A 17198-nucleotide genomic window follows, 5' to 3' on the forward strand; every position below is an offset into this window, starting at 1 on the left:
GGATTGTACATAAAAAAATGTAATGTTAACTGAAGCAGTCTGGGTTTAGTACTTCGCTCAAGAGTACAACTGCAGTGTCCTTCAGGGAACTGAATTTACAGCCATGAAATTATAAGCCTAGTTTCCCAACCATTATGCCACAGTTTCGCCCCATCACCACCAATATGTGAGCAGGTCGGCGCTGGCCACAGAAACGCAAGGGAGCACTCAGGAAATGTTATGTGCTGGAAATAAGCCGCAGAACTGCCTTGCTGCTCTTCACTTGCCATAAATGACAGCCCTTTTCGGTGAAAATTTTGCCTCTGCGTTGACAGACTTTTCACAGTCCCAGACGTTCCCAGGTTACGTTAGTTGAATTTTTAGGTTTTTTCGTTGAATCTTCCATCCAAGGGGTGTGGACCTTAAATTGAATCAAGAATGACAGGCAACCTGATTTGACCAACAAAAATAAAAGTTTGTTTTGTTTATAGTTTTCTCTAAACCAACATGTAATCAGTTTCCTTGGGGACCCACATAATGGAAATCTACTTCCTCTCTCCAAGTTAAGGTGGAAAATTATAATTATCCCTGCCCTTAAAAAAAAAAATAAAGTTAAAAATGAAGAATTCAGATTTAATCTGATCCTTGCCCTTAACCTACTCATGTTCATTGTGTTCAAGGTTATTGCCAAGCCTTATTTAGCCAGTATCCAGACACCTATGAAAGCAGTACAAGTTAAGGCAAATGTTTTCCGATTCACGTCATAACCTGCTCGTTGGCAGAGTAAACACAGGCCCATTTGGTCGAGCACTGCATCTAGAAAGATGGAATCAATTTGATGCAGTCGAAGAAGAGGTGAACCATAACGCCACATAGGTCACTGATCACCCGGGGGAGTTCTGGTCCACCATTAAAACTTTATTAAAACAATTGCCCGGCAGGCCGACGTCGGCTGCATACTTGTTTACACATTTAACCTGCGCGTGTACATCTATGTATAATCTGCGCTACATTCTCTTGGCGCTTACTTTCCTCTCTGAGCGATTCAGACCACCTTAAAAGAAAAAAAAAAATCCTGTGTAACATGGCTGCTGAAGAATGAGGGAGACTGGGGACCACACACGCAGTATGCAGGCCCCAAGATAGAGCTGCTGGCCAACTTACTCTCCTCCCTCTCCCTCTCCCTCTCCCTCTCTCTCTCTACATCTTTCCCTCTCTTGCCGCTCTTTGTATCTTTCTGTCTCTCTCCCCATTTCTCAGTTTACCTCCATCTTCCTGTCCGTCTCTCTCTATCCATCATTACCGGATAAACAGTTACCATGTTCCAATGAAGAGGAAAGCTAAAGTCTGTCAGCGTTCAACACAGCAGAAATACTTTTAAGGGACTGGCTAAATTAATAAATAAGCAAAGTTTACAGTGAGCCTGTACAACAAAACATTTGGTCAGATTTTTTCCTCCTTTCCAAGTTCATATGTATTTCTGCCATATAATTACTTTTTATTCTTTAAAAATGTATTTTAACTTGGTTTGTTTCTCATAACTGCGACTATGCCAAAGATAAAATCCACCGCAGATGTGCATTTTGTTTAGTTTAAATCCAAGAAACGGTTCAGAAAATGCACAGGGGTAGTATTCAAAGCCAGAGAGGTTGCAGCATTAAAAGCAAACCTTAAACATCCAGGCACAAGGCTGTTTCTGACCCATAGCCCACACGCATCAGATTTCAGGCCTGGAATGTGCCTTGGCCGGGGATTTCATTTGTCAGTGAGACGACTGGGGTGGAGATCTATATTTTTGCTCTTTTTTTATTCCTGATTTTAACAGTCTGCTGTACTTGGGCTTCGGGTCTGTGTCAGGTTGGGGTGCACTTGTGCAGCCATTTTGTTCAGTCAGTTTTGAGGGTAAACACAAAAATGCAAAAAAAACAGTGTGTGTACGCACACACGCCTGCACACACATATACGTACATACCTGTATACCAACACATATTACATATATACACACACACACATAAATACATACATATACACACAGAAACATATGTATATGCACACACACATACATACACACACACACACAGGTGCATGCACGCACGCAGAGAGAAGTTTTGAGTTTCTAAGCCTTTCATAATCAATATGTCAAAGATGCATTTGTAAAGCATTGCAGGGAAGAAATGTTTAAAAAGTCAGTCGAGACAATGCAAATGATGTGGTTTGGGTGTCTCCATCTGCATTAAAAAAAACCAAGACGTACAATAGTTTGTTAAACCCAGCAGAGCTGAACCAATGGGTGGCTCAGTCCCCAGAAATGAAAATTATAGAGTACGATGTGGTACTTCACCACTTCACAACAGTTGTACAAACTTGTGTTTTTTTTTTGTTGCAATGTTGAGACATGCTTCCGTATAAGTGGTTAACAGATGACATTTTAAAATAACAGTGCTGAGACTACATAGAAGAGATGCACTTTTGTAAAACACACACACACACGTACTCTAGACTTTAATTTTGCAATGAAAGGTTTTGTCCTCTATTTTCCTGAAGAAATTGGAAGTTTCATCTTTAATGATAATCAAATAATAGTCATAATTTTCAAACCACTTATTGTTCAAACATGAAAAAATGAAAACTGACGTGGCATGCATATATTTAAGGTTGCAATATATAGATCATGTGACATCATTTTTTTCATATTTTGATATATTTCTGTACCTCAGACCATGAATACCAATAGACAGTGAATTGGCTTACACAATATAATGTAATGGCAGCATTGGCACCTGGTGAATGGGTCATGTGACCTGGGATGCTTGGCACAGGAGTTTCTAATGTCCTGGATCTCCAGTGCACACTGCTGAACTGGATACCCCAACTCCACCGCATGATCAAAAAGCCTTACTTGTCTCTCTTAGCACAATTACCTGGTACCTGCAAATCTGGATGCCGCCATGGCCTCAGATCTTCTTCTCTGCATAGCAGTGGCTCCAGGTTACTTTCAGACCATCCGTACAGTACATTTCCATACACATTCTGTACATGACCTAAAACATTAAACATACATGCATATAAAATATATTATAAATAAACCATATAATCATGGACTATAATAATGCTTTTAAAAGTAGAAAATGAACACTGTACATTGACAGTTCTGCCATACCATCTCTATGGGCACTTTCTGCCAGTCATGGTGTGCGATTTTTTCATTTTTATTTTTTCCAGGGCTTTGGGCATCTAGAGTTTGGACGTGCAGAAATATAGCAAAGTGCCCCACGCTTGCATCAACATTCATGCTAAAGTTTAGATTAAATTAAGCGCCTATGCTCAGCTCAATGACACATGCCCACTTTCAGCACATGGCAATAAACCAAAAAAAAAACAAGCAAACTGCAATGGACACCTGGTTGTAAGTGCATGTGTATACACGCAAACAAGCAATCCATTAGATTGGCATTACAAATGCATTTGTGTCTATTTACAGCAGGTATACAGTACACGCATTACGCCATGTCCTTTTTCTAGCCTGCATTCGGTGACGCACGCTGATCTCTGAACCCTGTCCCTGTCCCACAGTTTTGGAATCACAGTTTATAGACCACGGGCAACCCTGCTCACCCTCCCTCCCGCTACTCAAACAAACACGGGAGAGATGACCGACCGGCGATTACGACGAACGAACGGTCGCGGAAATGGCCGTCTGCGAAAGCAAAGCTCAGCTCGAAACACACGGTCGCGTCAGGCGGAGTGTGACAGTGCGTGTAAACACAAGAGGGGGGAAAGCTCGCCAACCCAAACACGTTCTATTTACGCCATCCCGCTACGTAAAATAAAGACGTGTTTATTATAAGTCAGGCCTCGCTTGTTTATGTTGTTTCAAGGGAAACTCCTCGGCGAGGACTCGGTGCCAAACGCGTCACAGCGAAGGGAAAATCAGCAGCAGCAGCAGCAGCAGCACGTGTGACAGGTGGGCTGTTGTTGCGTTGAAAAATCCTGCTACTTGCGCACGTGCACATTTTGTAACGATTCCCAATCAACACTAAGTGCACACTGCAGTAAATGGCATTGCTGCTATTGGAAATATTCATTTAATCAACCCATTGTCCAGCAAATAAAATCTGACATGGTAATTATGGAATTTCTTTTGCCCAATTTAACTTCTAGAGAACAACAGTTCCTAAACACAAATGGCAGTACTGAACTTACTGAAATCATCTTCTAGATATCAGAAGAAATGGTAACATGATAAAAAAAAAACAGAAATTATTACTACTACTGTAGGACTTGCACGAGACATAATATCATGGCAGTAAGTGAAAGAAATGATGAAGTGAACAGCATTATATTGACTGGGCAAGTGTGGTCTTGAAATGGAAGGGAGGAACTCAGTGATGGTCATGACGCATGCTATCTTGAAATGACGCAAACCCAGTCACACAACTAGTATCCCGCACAGGATTATAATGGATCTCATCCATTCCCAGTTCGTCAGTACAAACACAAATTAAGAGTTCATTCTCTAAGCCTTGCTGGAAGTCTAGTATCTGGAAGTTTACAGTGTGAGAACGATAAGCATAGTTGTTTTCCTGTCACGTGATCACAGAACTGATGGCGTAACTCTGGGGTAGGAGAAGACAATCGGTTCCAAACACTCAGCTTTTGCTCAGTAATCTGGTGCCTTTTCGGAGTCATTTCCCAATGTCTGCTTCGATGAGCAAACATTCGCCCTTCCTTCATTGCAATGCATTATGCTGATGTGCACTGAAGAGGGGCATTTTCCTCTTGTGATAAAGGGTTCTTAAGGTGTTCTAAAGATTCCCAGAGACTTAACCGTTCGCGTTTAGGAATCCCTGGCATTCAGCTGTTTGGTGGGTGGGGGAGGGGGAAGGGGGGGATAGAATGCAAAATAAAAAAACTGAAAAATACTGGAACGCAGGTGCTGACTTGATCCAGCAGGAGTTCAGTGGTCAAAATTCATTCTGACTCCTCAAAAGTCTTAATAGTTAATCTTAACGTTAAGCGTCAGACTCCACGACCTGCGCTCAGTCCAACGTGACGTGAGCTGGACAGTGGTGCCGCGGGCAACTTGGGTCGTCACGGTCACTGCTGTTCGCGACCCTCACCCCCCCCCCCCCCCCCACCCCCCAAGCCCGGTCTGGGGCGGGGGTCAGCCCCAGGGGTCCGAACGATGCCGGAGGTTGTATTCCTGCAGCTCGATCTGGTCCTTGATCTGGTTGATCAGTATTTGAGACAGAAGCATTCCTACAAGCTGCCACCAGAGGGAGCACAAAGCAGAAAAGAACACGTCACATTCTGAAGATAACGAAGATTCATTAGATTAAATTTTTTTTCTTGGGGGGGGAGTAGTCATGACATTTTAATGGAAAGCGTGCTGATGGGCTGCTGGGTGGCTTGTCCTGTTAAGGCACTCTTACACTGCATGGATGGGCCCCACAGTCTGGTATTTAAAAAAACTACAATGATGACAGGTTACAAAGGACAAGGTTCATTTAATTGTAAAGCCTAAAATATAGAAATTTATGAAATCTGAAAATACTGTGTAAATAGAGCATTCTTAAAAGGGGAAGAGAAGTCCCCCCTAGCCCACATTCCAACAGGGACCCCCTTGTAACCCCGCTGTAACAGGACAGAGTTTAGGGTGTAGCGCAGCCCTATTTGGGACACGGCCGGGGGGAGACCCACCTGCGGGATGGCGAGGCCCAGGGCGACGCCGCCCAGGAGGAAGAGGTTACTGTGGATCCAGTTGACCAGCGTGTCGATGCAGCCGCTGGTGTGGATGAAAACCCCCGCGTGCACGTAGTCCAGCTCCTGCATGCCCTGACCGCACATGGTGTTTATGACCTTCTGCAGGAGGCGCCGGGAAAAACACACACCTTTTTACTCACCCGCGCCAGACGTGAATCTACATCGCAACTTATACAGGCAAGCTGCCACGGCAATGATTCAAATGTTGGATCAAGCTAGTTATAAAAATAAACAAGTTATAAAGGCAAGGTGTGTAGATTTTGTTCCAACCATTATTCTGGTTTTATTTCATGACTAGTTGTTAATCAGAATAATCAAGATCAACACTGATTATGTCCTCTTTGGACCAGAGTAAAGTGAGTGAGTTTGACATATGTGCTTGATACAAAAATGTTTTATCAAGCATATGACTGGAAAAATTCAATAGATAGAAGCTGACATGAAATTCCAAAACAGACAGGCTGGACCATACGTCTGCAGTGAGCGCTTCGCTAAATCACTGCCACCTGCTGGTAGAAATAAGAATCGCAGCATGGGCCAGAGAAGTACAGGAATGTGTAGAGGACAGTTGGAGAGGCAGTGATAGAGAGGCTGATGAGGCAGTCCATACCCCGTCTTTAGACTGCAGGCAGCAGGAATATGGCACGGAGCAGCGCTCTCTGCTGGGATTTTCGCTTGAGCAGTTGAAGTACATGTTCTGAGACCAATCGGTATAGGAGACCCCCCCACAACAGCTGAACTGAGGAAACAAGCACCCCAGTGTTACTGCAGGGGTGGGGATCCAGGACATCTCCAAACATTACATTTTTGTTTTTCCAAATTATGGGAAATCAATATAACAATGCATCATAAAAGTATTAAAACAAATAAAGTATAAGAAGGTACCAAAAACAATAATTGTTACAGTGCATTCAGGTATATATGCATGAAGGTAGAAATATCCTTGTGCACAACACAAAATAAAATAAACAATTTCCCTGATGATAAGGCCACAGTCATTGCTTGAGGCACTAAGATCAATGCTTTTTGAGCGTGCAGTCGAAAAAGCCACTGTTTACGGCACTGGCTTTAAAAATGTACGGAGTTCACAGTGGCATCCTGGCAGGACTCCCTGTTATAAATCCACCCTTACACTGGGACTTCAGCCGTGAACAGGACACGGCTGGAGCACCCGTACCTCTTTTTGACCGAAATCAATGAGGTTCTGCAGGTCCAGGTCATTCCTGTAGTGAAGAATGGCACTGTTGATAATCTCGGTCACTTTTCCCCGTGCCTGTAAGAGGGGAAAAGACCCAATCAGCACACAGCTCCCCGCTTTCTCCTTCTCCCCCTGATGATACTCATTACATTTTTCATTTTCAAGTATTTGCGGAGAAGATGCCCATATCCATGGTAACTTACACAGCTTGTATTTTCCCCCACATCATCCAGTCATGCAGCTGGACGACAAATTTGGTTAAGTACCTTTGCTCAAAGGTAAAACAGTAAAAAACCTGCATCCTGTGAACTCATGGACAGCTATGCCCCTCAGCAGTCCAACAACAAAACCTACATTGCTATTGCTATCACAACAAACTCTGACTATAAAAAAACAAAAACAACAATGCTGTGCTTTTTGGACCAGCTATAGAAGTGACACGGTAACTATATTATCCATATTTATTATGGATGGGGGGAAATTCTCATGCAATCTGCAGCAATGGCATAATTCTAAACAAAGCCAAAGTGCTGAGCTGCTCTGTAATCCCAGCAAATGTTAGTGACAACTTTGAGTAAACACTCTGGATTGCAACAGCAGACTCTCTGCCTGAGTACGGACTTCTGCTTTCCATCTTCTCGCAAGAAAGAAATAAATAAGTGTGAGAAGGGAGTTTAAACACAGCGCTGCTGCTTACAGTATCTACACAACTACTGAACATGACTGGGAGGCAGAGAGGAGGAAGGGAGAGGAGAGGTGGCTCTCTCTGTAAAATAAACCTAAACGCGGAGAAAATGGCAGGAGCTGTCCCTCAAAATCCCAGCAAGGATAACTGGATTAAATTATTTTCTACTGCGATGTGCTGGAAGAGCCTGTGTGTGTGTGTGTGTGTGTGTGTGTGTGTGTAAACAGCAGTGGTAAGGGCAGGGGCAGAGAAAGCAGTAAATAAGGACATCAGCAGCGAAGGAGTTAAAACTGCAGCCAACACAAAACTGAGAGGTTAAGAAAACAGAAAATTAATTCAGGAAGTTTTAAACAGAGTCTAGGATTGGGCAGGTGTCCGGAAAACTAAGTTAAACTTTTTCAAGTTGCCATTATCGTTGCCCACGGGTAGAATGTTATCAAAGCTAAACATAAGGTCGAAACAGTTTAAGGCAGGATTATTTTATTGCACCAGAACAAGAGGGCAGATATGTATAAAAGTTAAGGTTCAATTTCACAGTGAAACTAGGAAGTGCAGGTACATGCTAATTCAGGTATTTACTAGTTAATCAATCTACCAAGATATGCATTAGAACCAATGGCCCTTAGGACCATACAACACACCTGGATGGACTAAATATCCTGCTGTCACCTTGAAATGTTCTGGTTTGCTATTGATCTTAGCACTACAACGACAATAAAACAGGAGTTTGCCCAGGAATAGTTATCCTTTGTGTAACTACATGCCACTGGCAGCAGGGGGCGTCAGAGACAAACCTCAAGCCAAACGCTTTCACTTCCCTTGTTTCCTGTGACAAGTGGGTTCCTGCCCAACAAACTAATTCACAGGATTCCTGTGAGTTTAGTTCAATTAAAGTCAGACTGAAGACACAAGCTGCACTGCTTTAAAAAAAAGGCTAACAAAAAAAGGCTAACAATTTGTGTATACTGCTGGACAGAACAAGTGGTTTGTAAACTGCCTCAGCCGGGAGACCATCGTGAGCACAGCCAAAGTAAACCAGAGTTTACAACAGAGTCAGCTGACATACACAGGACATTAATTAACCAGGCCAAGCCTGTGGAGAGCAGACCGGCCTGGTTAGCCCTGATTAAACGTTCACTAACGGGGGTATGTGCAGGTGCCTAGCTTTCCGCTCATCTTCTGAAGGCAGGGGGAAGCCGCAGCTGCAGCTATGCTTATAATGACTATTTACTCCTCTTGTTTGAGGGATTTAAACGACGTCTGGCAGCCCAGTGTGCGAGAGTTCTGACAGCACCCTGAGCACCAACACTTCCACTTTCACTGCAGTGAAAGGCCAGAGCAGAGAGTCACATGGAGAATATAGCATTGTATAGTGTAGTATAGTATAGTGTAGTATAGCATAACATAGCATAGTATAGTGTATTATAGTATTTAATAGCTCATTTAATATTTTTAAAGGAAATGAAGTTATTAACTTTAAAATAAATTAATTGAAATTGATAAAGAGAGAAAGACAAACAGAGAGAGACAGACACAGAGAGAGACAGAGAGAGGGAGAGACAGAGAGAGAGGGATGTACAGCTATATAGCTGGGGTGTGATTGGGAGCAGTGCAGCTCTGTCCTGATGAAGTGCACTCCAGTACCTTATCGGAGAAGATGAACCCGAGGATGCCTGCAGCCAGCTGCAGGAGGAAGATGATTATCAGGCAGATGCAGAACTGTGGGGGGAGGGGGGAGGAGACAGGTAGTGGGAATTGAGCAAGACCAACTCCAAGATGAGATGCAAGAATAATAACGCTCAAGTTCCACAATCGATAAAAAATGGCAATACATCAGGAAAAATAAAAGAAAAACAAAATTGAAATCATTTTGGGCGGAGGCCGACTGACCGTCTGTAGAAGGCAGATGTTTTCGCGCAGCGATCCGACACACCCACAGAAGGTGATGAGGAACATCAGCACCCCCGCGACCATCAGCAGGATGGCGGGGTCCACAGACAGGTAGGACAGGGCTGCTTCTGTAAAAACAAATACCACAGACAGGTAAGGCCAGGTCCACAGACAGGTAAGGACAGAGCCACAGACAGGTAAGGACAGGGCCGCTTCTGTAAAAACAACCAGCACAGACAGGTAAGGACAGGGCCACAGACAGGTGAGGACAGGGCCGCTCCTGTAAAAACAACCAGCACAGACAGGTAAGGACAGGGCCACAGGCATGAGGACAGGGCCGCTTCTGTAAAAACAACCAGCACAGACAGGTAAGGCCAGAGCCACAGACAGATAAGGACAGAGCCACAGACAGGTAAGGACAGGGCCACAGACAGGTGAGCACAGGGCCGCTCCTGTAAAAACAACCACTTGGGGGGGTCAACCAGCAGCCCTCATAATGATTAATTTTACATTTATTATTTAACTTTTTTAGGCCCATTTAATATATTTCTCTCCCAACCTGGGGAGGTACCCAGTGGAATAAAGCTCTACCTCTGTAGGCTACAGGATGTACTACCCTTCTGGACTATTCGGAAGCTCCAAAGTGGCGTATATAAGGCATGTGTTCACAAGATATGTTGCTTCAAGACACACCCTACAAGCAGTCAATGCTCAAACTCAGCCTCGGGCGATGGGATAATGGTTCAAGACATCCTTCTGTAATTTCATGAGGAATTTCCTTTCTTCACGTAAACTGTTTTTGGTTTGCCCCAAAGAAAATTAGAAAAAAAAAAAACACTGTGCAAATCAAGTCAAGTAAGAGAAAGCTTTAAATACCCACCGGCATGTTTCATTACCCTCGCATAAATGCCGATTGACACCATCACCAATGAAATCACCTGGAAGGACAAAGATAGAGAGAGAGAGGATGAGAGAGAGATTTGAGAAAGATAAGTAAATTCCATTTTCATTTAATGCTGTTTTTTTTTGTCCTCCGAGTTTTCAGAGAAGGGGAAAATACTATTATAAATACTCAGTTTTCATGTTCAGTTGCAAGATTATTTGCTGTCCGATCTCGCAAAGTAACGTACGTGTTGACTTGACCTAACAGACGTGTAACTGAACTCCCCCCTCCGTGGGGGGGGGGACTGGAGCACACGCCCACATCGGCTCCAGCGGAGGAATGCGGCCATTTTAAAAAAACGTGCCGCATCCTGCCCGTGTGCAGGGCTGCGCAGGGCGGCAGCCGGATGTGCAAAGACAGCACGCGCTGCAGTCGAACCGGTCCCACCCACCACATCCCGCCCCCATCCCGGGGGGGGGGGGGTGTGTGTTTAAATCACAGAGCTACAAAAAGAAGCGCGTGTAAACACAGGTAGCACGCACGCACACACGCAGGCCCACGCCTATCCGCTACGTGATATCAAGGTCCCTTGGGGGGCAGCGGCGTAGCACGGTGGTTAGGGAACTGGACTTGCAACTCCAAGGTTTCAGGCAGCAGGCCCCCCCAGGAGGGGCACAGCTGTTCAGCCTTTCCAAGGTAAGGTAAGGTAAGGTACTTAACCTGAGTAACTTCAGTAAAATAGCCAGCTGTATAAATGAAGTGCACATAAAATGACTGTAAGCTGAGCACAAGATAAGATAAATACCTGTGATATTCTACTTTACTGGACTGACTCATTTCCCAATTCCAGGGAAATGTTGTTGCTGTACACCAGGGGCCCACAACTCTGCTCCTTGATGAGACACTGGGTCTGCTGGTTAACGCACATTCATGGTTAATGCCCTTAATTGATCCATAAACTAAAAACTACTTATAGGTTATAGAATAAACTCACCTCACCAGGTACTTCTAAATTGGATTGCTGATTTTAAGGTGAAAACAAAAACTAGCAGATCCTGTTGTTCTTTCCTTAATCAGGGTCGGCGACCCTTGACCCTCTGTCCTTGTACACTTCCTTTCTCGCGCACGTCACGTGCACCGCACTTCATCTTTCACACGCTCGCACCCCGTCCTCAGACTCCACCGCGCAAGGCCCACTCCCGTACCCCTCCAAAACACAACACAGGCCCTCTCAGCCCGTACACAGGTGTTCGGTTTCTGCCTAGCAACAGCAGGGGGCCGCAAGGGAAATCCAACACCCGATATCCGTGAATGAAGGCTCGCATTTAGCCAGACAAAAGCGGCGAGATACATTTCAGGAGACGGCTTTACCACAGAGACCTGCCGGGCAGACACTCAAAAAGCCCTCTGGTCTCAGCACTGTATGTGCTGCTGGTCTCTTTCAGGAAAAGGGAGTGCATGTTTGCGTTCCGATAGCAGAACCCACTCTTCAAATGTCAGTATGTAGGCCACCAGAATGAAGATCAAATAAAATGGCATTTACGAATTCCCAGGTGTGTTTGTGTTTCCCGCCCAACCACAGTTTTTTGTTGTGTGGTGCTCCAAGTGCATGATGGGATATTATTTTGGTTCAATGATTTACAATGTAAAACAATGCTACGTAGTGAATAGGGTAGCACAGCACCTGCATAAGAGAGCCACACCTGGGCAACACATCCAGCAGGTGAGCTCCCACATCCATTACTGAGGCGATTATCAACATTAACAATGCAAAAAAATCATTTACCATAAAAAAATATTTTACCATAAAAAAATATTTTACCATAAAAACACATTTTCCCAGTATACCTGCCTGCATTTCTGGGAACAGTGCTCCCGAGAGATATTTACATTTCACTGTCATGCTACACGGCTCTTCTGGTTCAGAACTATGTCAAAGGACACATTCTCCGCATTGCAGAAGAGGCTTGAAGTTTTAAAATCACTGCATTCTCTGCAGCTTTCAACATGCATGCAATACAAGTAGGCCACGAGCTCCTAGAAGATTAGATCTTAGTCACCACAGAAAAGTAACACGTTCTCCTGTTCGGCAGCTGCATTTGCGAGGGAAAAACAAAACACAGCCGAAGGAAATAGCGTTGTACTGTGGCATTCGTTTTTTTTCGCCACATGAAAAGTCAGAGACTGTATTCGTAACATATCTTGAAACAGGTGTGCTTATTTAGAGCCAGGTTGTCCTTATCCGTGTCCAACCAGCTAAAAACAAAACTGACCCTAGATCAGCAGTTCAGTGATAAGGGCTGTGGCCATCTGAGTCATTAAAGACCACATCACAAAGGGAAAGGCGTTTCAGCTCTGGTGTCCTGGCCCAGTTCCCAATCAGTCACACACATTCCCTAGTTTCACTGGCTATAATAAATAACTGCTCTACAGCTGAAGTGCAGGCAGCGATCTGGCATGAAATGGCCATTGGCCATCAGCAAGGGGGGCCATATATCAGTGGATATATCCCCACATCATGGGGGACATATCAGTGGATATATCACTGCATCACTGGGGCCATATATCAGCAGATATATCAGTAAATCATGGGGGGTATTTATCAGTGGATATATCACTAAATCATGGGAGCTATATATCAGTGGATATATCACTAAATCACGGGGTTTATATATGAGCTGAGATTTACCTACACCGTGGGGGATATACATCAGTGGATATATCTCTACATTGTTAAACACAGAACCTAATAACTTCACAATAAAAAAGCTGAAATATGCCATGAATTGATTGTCAAACCACTGTACAGGAGATCATTGCACAATTAATTTTGACAAGGTGTAAAATCCACCACGGAATGTACAACTATTATGGTGAGCATTTGTGGACACTGAAATATTTACTTATGATATGAAAGCAAGTAACTGTACTTTTATTATTGTACCTGTAAATAGTACTGCAAGTTTTTTTTAGAAAGCATCAGTCAAAAACACACAACGCTGTGCACCCCACCCCCCCACATTCCCTTTAGGAAATTAGATTGAATGTGTTCCAGTCCTACAGAGCACAGGCAACAGTAACCGTTGTTTGGGGATTTCAATAAGAAATCTCTTTAAAAAAAAAAAAAAAAGGTTTTCATGTTCCCATGGCACCTGACATTCTAGAAAAATGCCAAGAGTAAATACTGTGTACAGATGGATAATTTTCAATCCCTGCTTTGTTGTAGCTTAACCGAGGGGTCCACTGCCGTTGTAGGATTTTGAATAGGCTACATTGAGGTGGACAAGCCAGGCCCAGCCATACAAGAAAATAAAAGCCAGTTCTGCTTCCTGCAGTGTTAAACTCTTTATTGTGACTATGGTCAACCCGCCAAAACCAGAGGAATGGATCCTCATTCCATCATAGCAAATGAGAAAATGGATGCAACGGCACTTTGAATCAAAACATACATGCTCTCTCCTGCCCAAAACTATTTCGAATCTTGTTTCCAGGATACACCCTCAACCTTACAGACAGCCTATACACACACTCAACATGCGGCCACAATCCTAACAAAAACTAGAAAATGTCATATAACTCCTGTCCTCCCACCACTAGCTGCCAATATAAGCTAGAGCTGACTCCTAAGTACTTCTTTTAACATAAAGCCTTGCATGGATTGGCACCATTCTATCTCTCTGACTTTACAACACCACAGAACGACTGACTTTACCTTAACACTTTGAGAGTCTCTGTCTCTACTACGAGACCAGACAAGCTGTTCCACACATCGACAACTCTGGGTGTAAATAAACCCTACCCGGTATTCATGCGAAATTTGCCTTTAGCGGACTACCACATACACCCCATTTGATTGGCAGAAGGGTGTAGAGGAGCGTTCTTGTAGAAGGTGTATTTGCAGAAGGATCTTTCTCTCTCTCCGTTTGTGCCTTAGGAAACAAATTGGAGTATTTTATAATTATGCATGACATGGCAACATTTGAAAGAATGTGGTGCATTAATGGGGGGGGGGGGGGGCTGCTTGTGGGCTGTCGAGATTGAGGTATGTTTAGGTTGACTGTGGTGGTTGGGCATTAATTCCCTCCATGTCTCCTAGCTGAAAGCCTGGGCTGGCTAGCCCTGTTCCTGGTGATCTGCCATCCTCTAGGTTTTCAATTCAACCCTGATTTCACACACCTGATTCTACTATTTATCAGCTCCTTGAAAACCTATAGGACGGTTGATCTCCAGGTACAGGGTTGGGCAGTCCTGCAGTAAGGTTATGAAACTGCACTTTCTGTTCCTTTTTTTCTTTTTAGAAATATTTCTTTCCACTGTTGGACGGTAACATGCCAAATATTTGTTTTACCAACTCTGAACATAAGTCAATGTTTTCATAAATGTATAAGTATGACATATTGGCCTATACAGCTAACACAATTTTAAATGGCCTGTCAGGAGACAAACGTGTTTTCCCTTTCACCCACACTAGAGCGCGTACACCATTCAATGTTAGAGAAAATAAATGTGTAACAAAAGACCTTGGACTGTGTCCACTTCACTCAGGTTTAACTTAACTTTGTGAACCCAGAAGTTTTCTGAAAGGGGGTAACCAACTGCGTCGTGGAGACGAAATCGCCATACTTCTAACAATTAATGTGGTCATGGGGTATGAACAGAATATTTAAAAACGCATTTACTCAGCACACATCAAACGATCAAAACAAAGGGGAGAAACAAGAAAAGATGGAGCCAGTGGCTTACAAAGCGCAGAATTACACTATCAGCATATGAATTAATAAAACTTCGGCTGCTTAGCAACAGCGGGGTTCATAAAGCGGGGTTCGAACGTAACACGTCATTTAGACCACAGTGTGTTTAGCCCCACAAAAAAATGAAATAACCACCTCAGTTCATACGGAATGGATGAGAACTTTTACACCTGTGTTTCCCACATTAAAAGCTACCTCCTAAGTAAAAAGGCACACTCCACTTCGTTTTCATTTGAAAGAAATATGAAATTAAACTCACAAAATAGGCTTTAGGTTTCACGGACGTCCATAAATTGACATTACAAGGCAAAATAAACGATGCAATCCACTTCACGTGATTAAGGTGAACGCCTCTACACATGCACATTTAAACCCACCACTCATTTTAATTTAGAAAGACAGCATTATCTTTACGTAGGTTAGTCTATACTATCTTATATCTTACATTCAATGTAATCGTTGCTAATGATGGCATCACATGTAGCAGTACCGAGATGGAAAGCGTTTACGCCACAATTATGGCGATAAATTAATGTTATTCATAAAACCAAAAGTCAAGCTAAAACTCTCTGAACCCTTTTCCGAAATCCTTAAGATATCGGAGCGTAAACACATTTCAGTGTACCAAATATTATTCAACGAAACTAGGTTAGATCTTTCACACTGACCACAACTACAGCCTAAACTGTACTAATGTTTATCACAGATTTTTTGAGCGAAGCACAGAAACATCCTCTACTGGGTAAAATATTTATACATTGTATGCTTTGTGTTGACGTTCGAGAAGCTCCTGTAAATTAACAGGACCGCAAGTATGCAGCCTAGAATGGCTAAACTTGGAGCTGGTCACAGCTGTCCGGAAACTTCTCAACAGCGCCTCATACAAAAAGACCGTGTCTGACCAATTCAGTGCAATCTTTTGAGATGGTTCTAAAATAAGTTCCCGGCAGTTTTTACGATGAAAAGGAAATGTATTGAACGGAGCGATTTGCTTGCGCAGCAAAGGATCCTTCTTTTTGGCATAAGAACATACTAGTTGTAGGCTAAGTTCGACGACAGTATATATATCTTGAGTTAAGCATGCAACATCAACAAAACTTTATAAAACTTACCCAAAATATCATGTTAAAAAGAAAAAGCAAGTATTTTACAACACGACTGACAAAGCTAAATTCCTCATCCGACGTCGAGCGTCCTCTTTCCCCCATGTTTGACAGTTTCTATCTGTAGGCTAGCAAAGGGAACGTAGGTCCTGTCGGTCTACAGCTACTTTTTCAGTATTTGTCTTCAACGTAGAGCGATCAACACATTCCAGGGGTTTCAGAATACCGGTAGGATACGTCCGCACCAATTCCGCATACAGGTGACCGAGTTGAATGATTTATATTGAGGGGAAAAAGAAGCAAATTAAAAGAAAATCGGATAATCGGACGTGCAAAAGAGTAATGTAATGACATGTTTCACTTGCTTCCTTGTTCTTTCAAATGTAGCTCAAATTGTCTACAGTTGCAGTATAAAGTAGACGCCCTCTGTGCTACCCCTGATATAGAGTAGCGAAAGTTTTTTATTCACGAACATCAAATCAGCGGAGGCATTGCGCGGCTACACCAATTTGCATAGTGCATGGATTCGCAATTCTTAAGACAGGTGTCAGTTGTTTGGCCAAGCAGTTGTTATACTGATCGGTGGATCTGCGCAGCTCTTGCAGTGAACTGACTCACGCGTAACAATTTCTCGTTATTAGTTAACATGTGGGCGTATTTTTTCCTGCGGAGTGTAGCCGCTGTTTACACATGTAAGTTATTTTAAGGTAAGGCGAACCTGAGTGCTACAAATATCTGTGTAAACCATATAATTTACAGAATTATTTGGCTACTTCAGTCGTTACTATACAACTGGATGTTCACCTGTATGCTTGATTTTGCGAAATTAGTCACAGCTCTCAGGTGTTTCGATTTGATGGTGCTGCTCGTTTAAAAGGAACTGAAAACGGGACTATTAATAAAACTTCGGCTGCTTAGCAACAGCGGGGTTCATAAAGCGGGGTTC

General features: G+C 43.3%; 1 protein-coding gene across 2 annotated transcripts; it reads right to left on the bottom strand.

Moving 5' to 3' along the window:
* Window positions 1-2464: 2464 nt before the first annotated feature.
* tspan33a (tetraspanin 33a) lies at window positions 2465-16767 on the bottom strand. Of its 2 annotated transcripts, none has more exons than XM_035424324.1 (8): window positions 16262-16767; window positions 10396-10453; window positions 9516-9643; window positions 9270-9344; window positions 6920-7015; window positions 6353-6481; window positions 5680-5841; window positions 2465-5245 (listed from the first exon to the last, which is right to left on the bottom strand). In XM_035424324.1, the coding sequence occupies exons 1-8, from the start codon at window positions 16355-16357 to the stop codon at window positions 5144-5146; spliced, it is 846 nt and encodes a 281-aa protein (XP_035280215.1). In that variant the 5' UTR covers window positions 16358-16767; the 3' UTR covers window positions 2465-5143. The 2 variants fall into 2 exon arrangements, with proteins under 2 accessions (XP_035280215.1, XP_035280216.1); XM_035424325.1 differs by lacking the exon at window positions 16262-16767 and adding an exon at window positions 11204-11300.
* Window positions 16768-17198: the final 431 nt, after the last annotated feature.

The sequence above is a fragment of the Anguilla anguilla genome, chromosome 7 (assembly GCF_013347855.1).
Source record: "Anguilla anguilla isolate fAngAng1 chromosome 7, fAngAng1.pri, whole genome shotgun sequence".
Taxonomy (NCBI): domain Eukaryota; kingdom Metazoa; phylum Chordata; class Actinopteri; order Anguilliformes; family Anguillidae; genus Anguilla; species Anguilla anguilla.

Bases quoted from the DNA above. Each gene is read 5' to 3' on its own strand.
- tspan33a (XM_035424324.1), bottom strand. From the start codon at position 16,357: ATGGGGGAAAGAGGACGCTCGACGTCGGATGAGGAATTTAGCTTTGTC. The intron at 10,454-16,261 runs GTAAGTTTTATA...TTGTCCTTCCAG, and splicing joins TTTTTAACATGATATTTTGG to GTGATTTCATTGGTGATGGT. The intron at 7,016-9,269 runs GTACTGGAGTGC...CCCCTCTTACAG, and splicing joins GGTTCATCTTCTCCGATAAG to GCACGGGGAAAAGTGACCGA.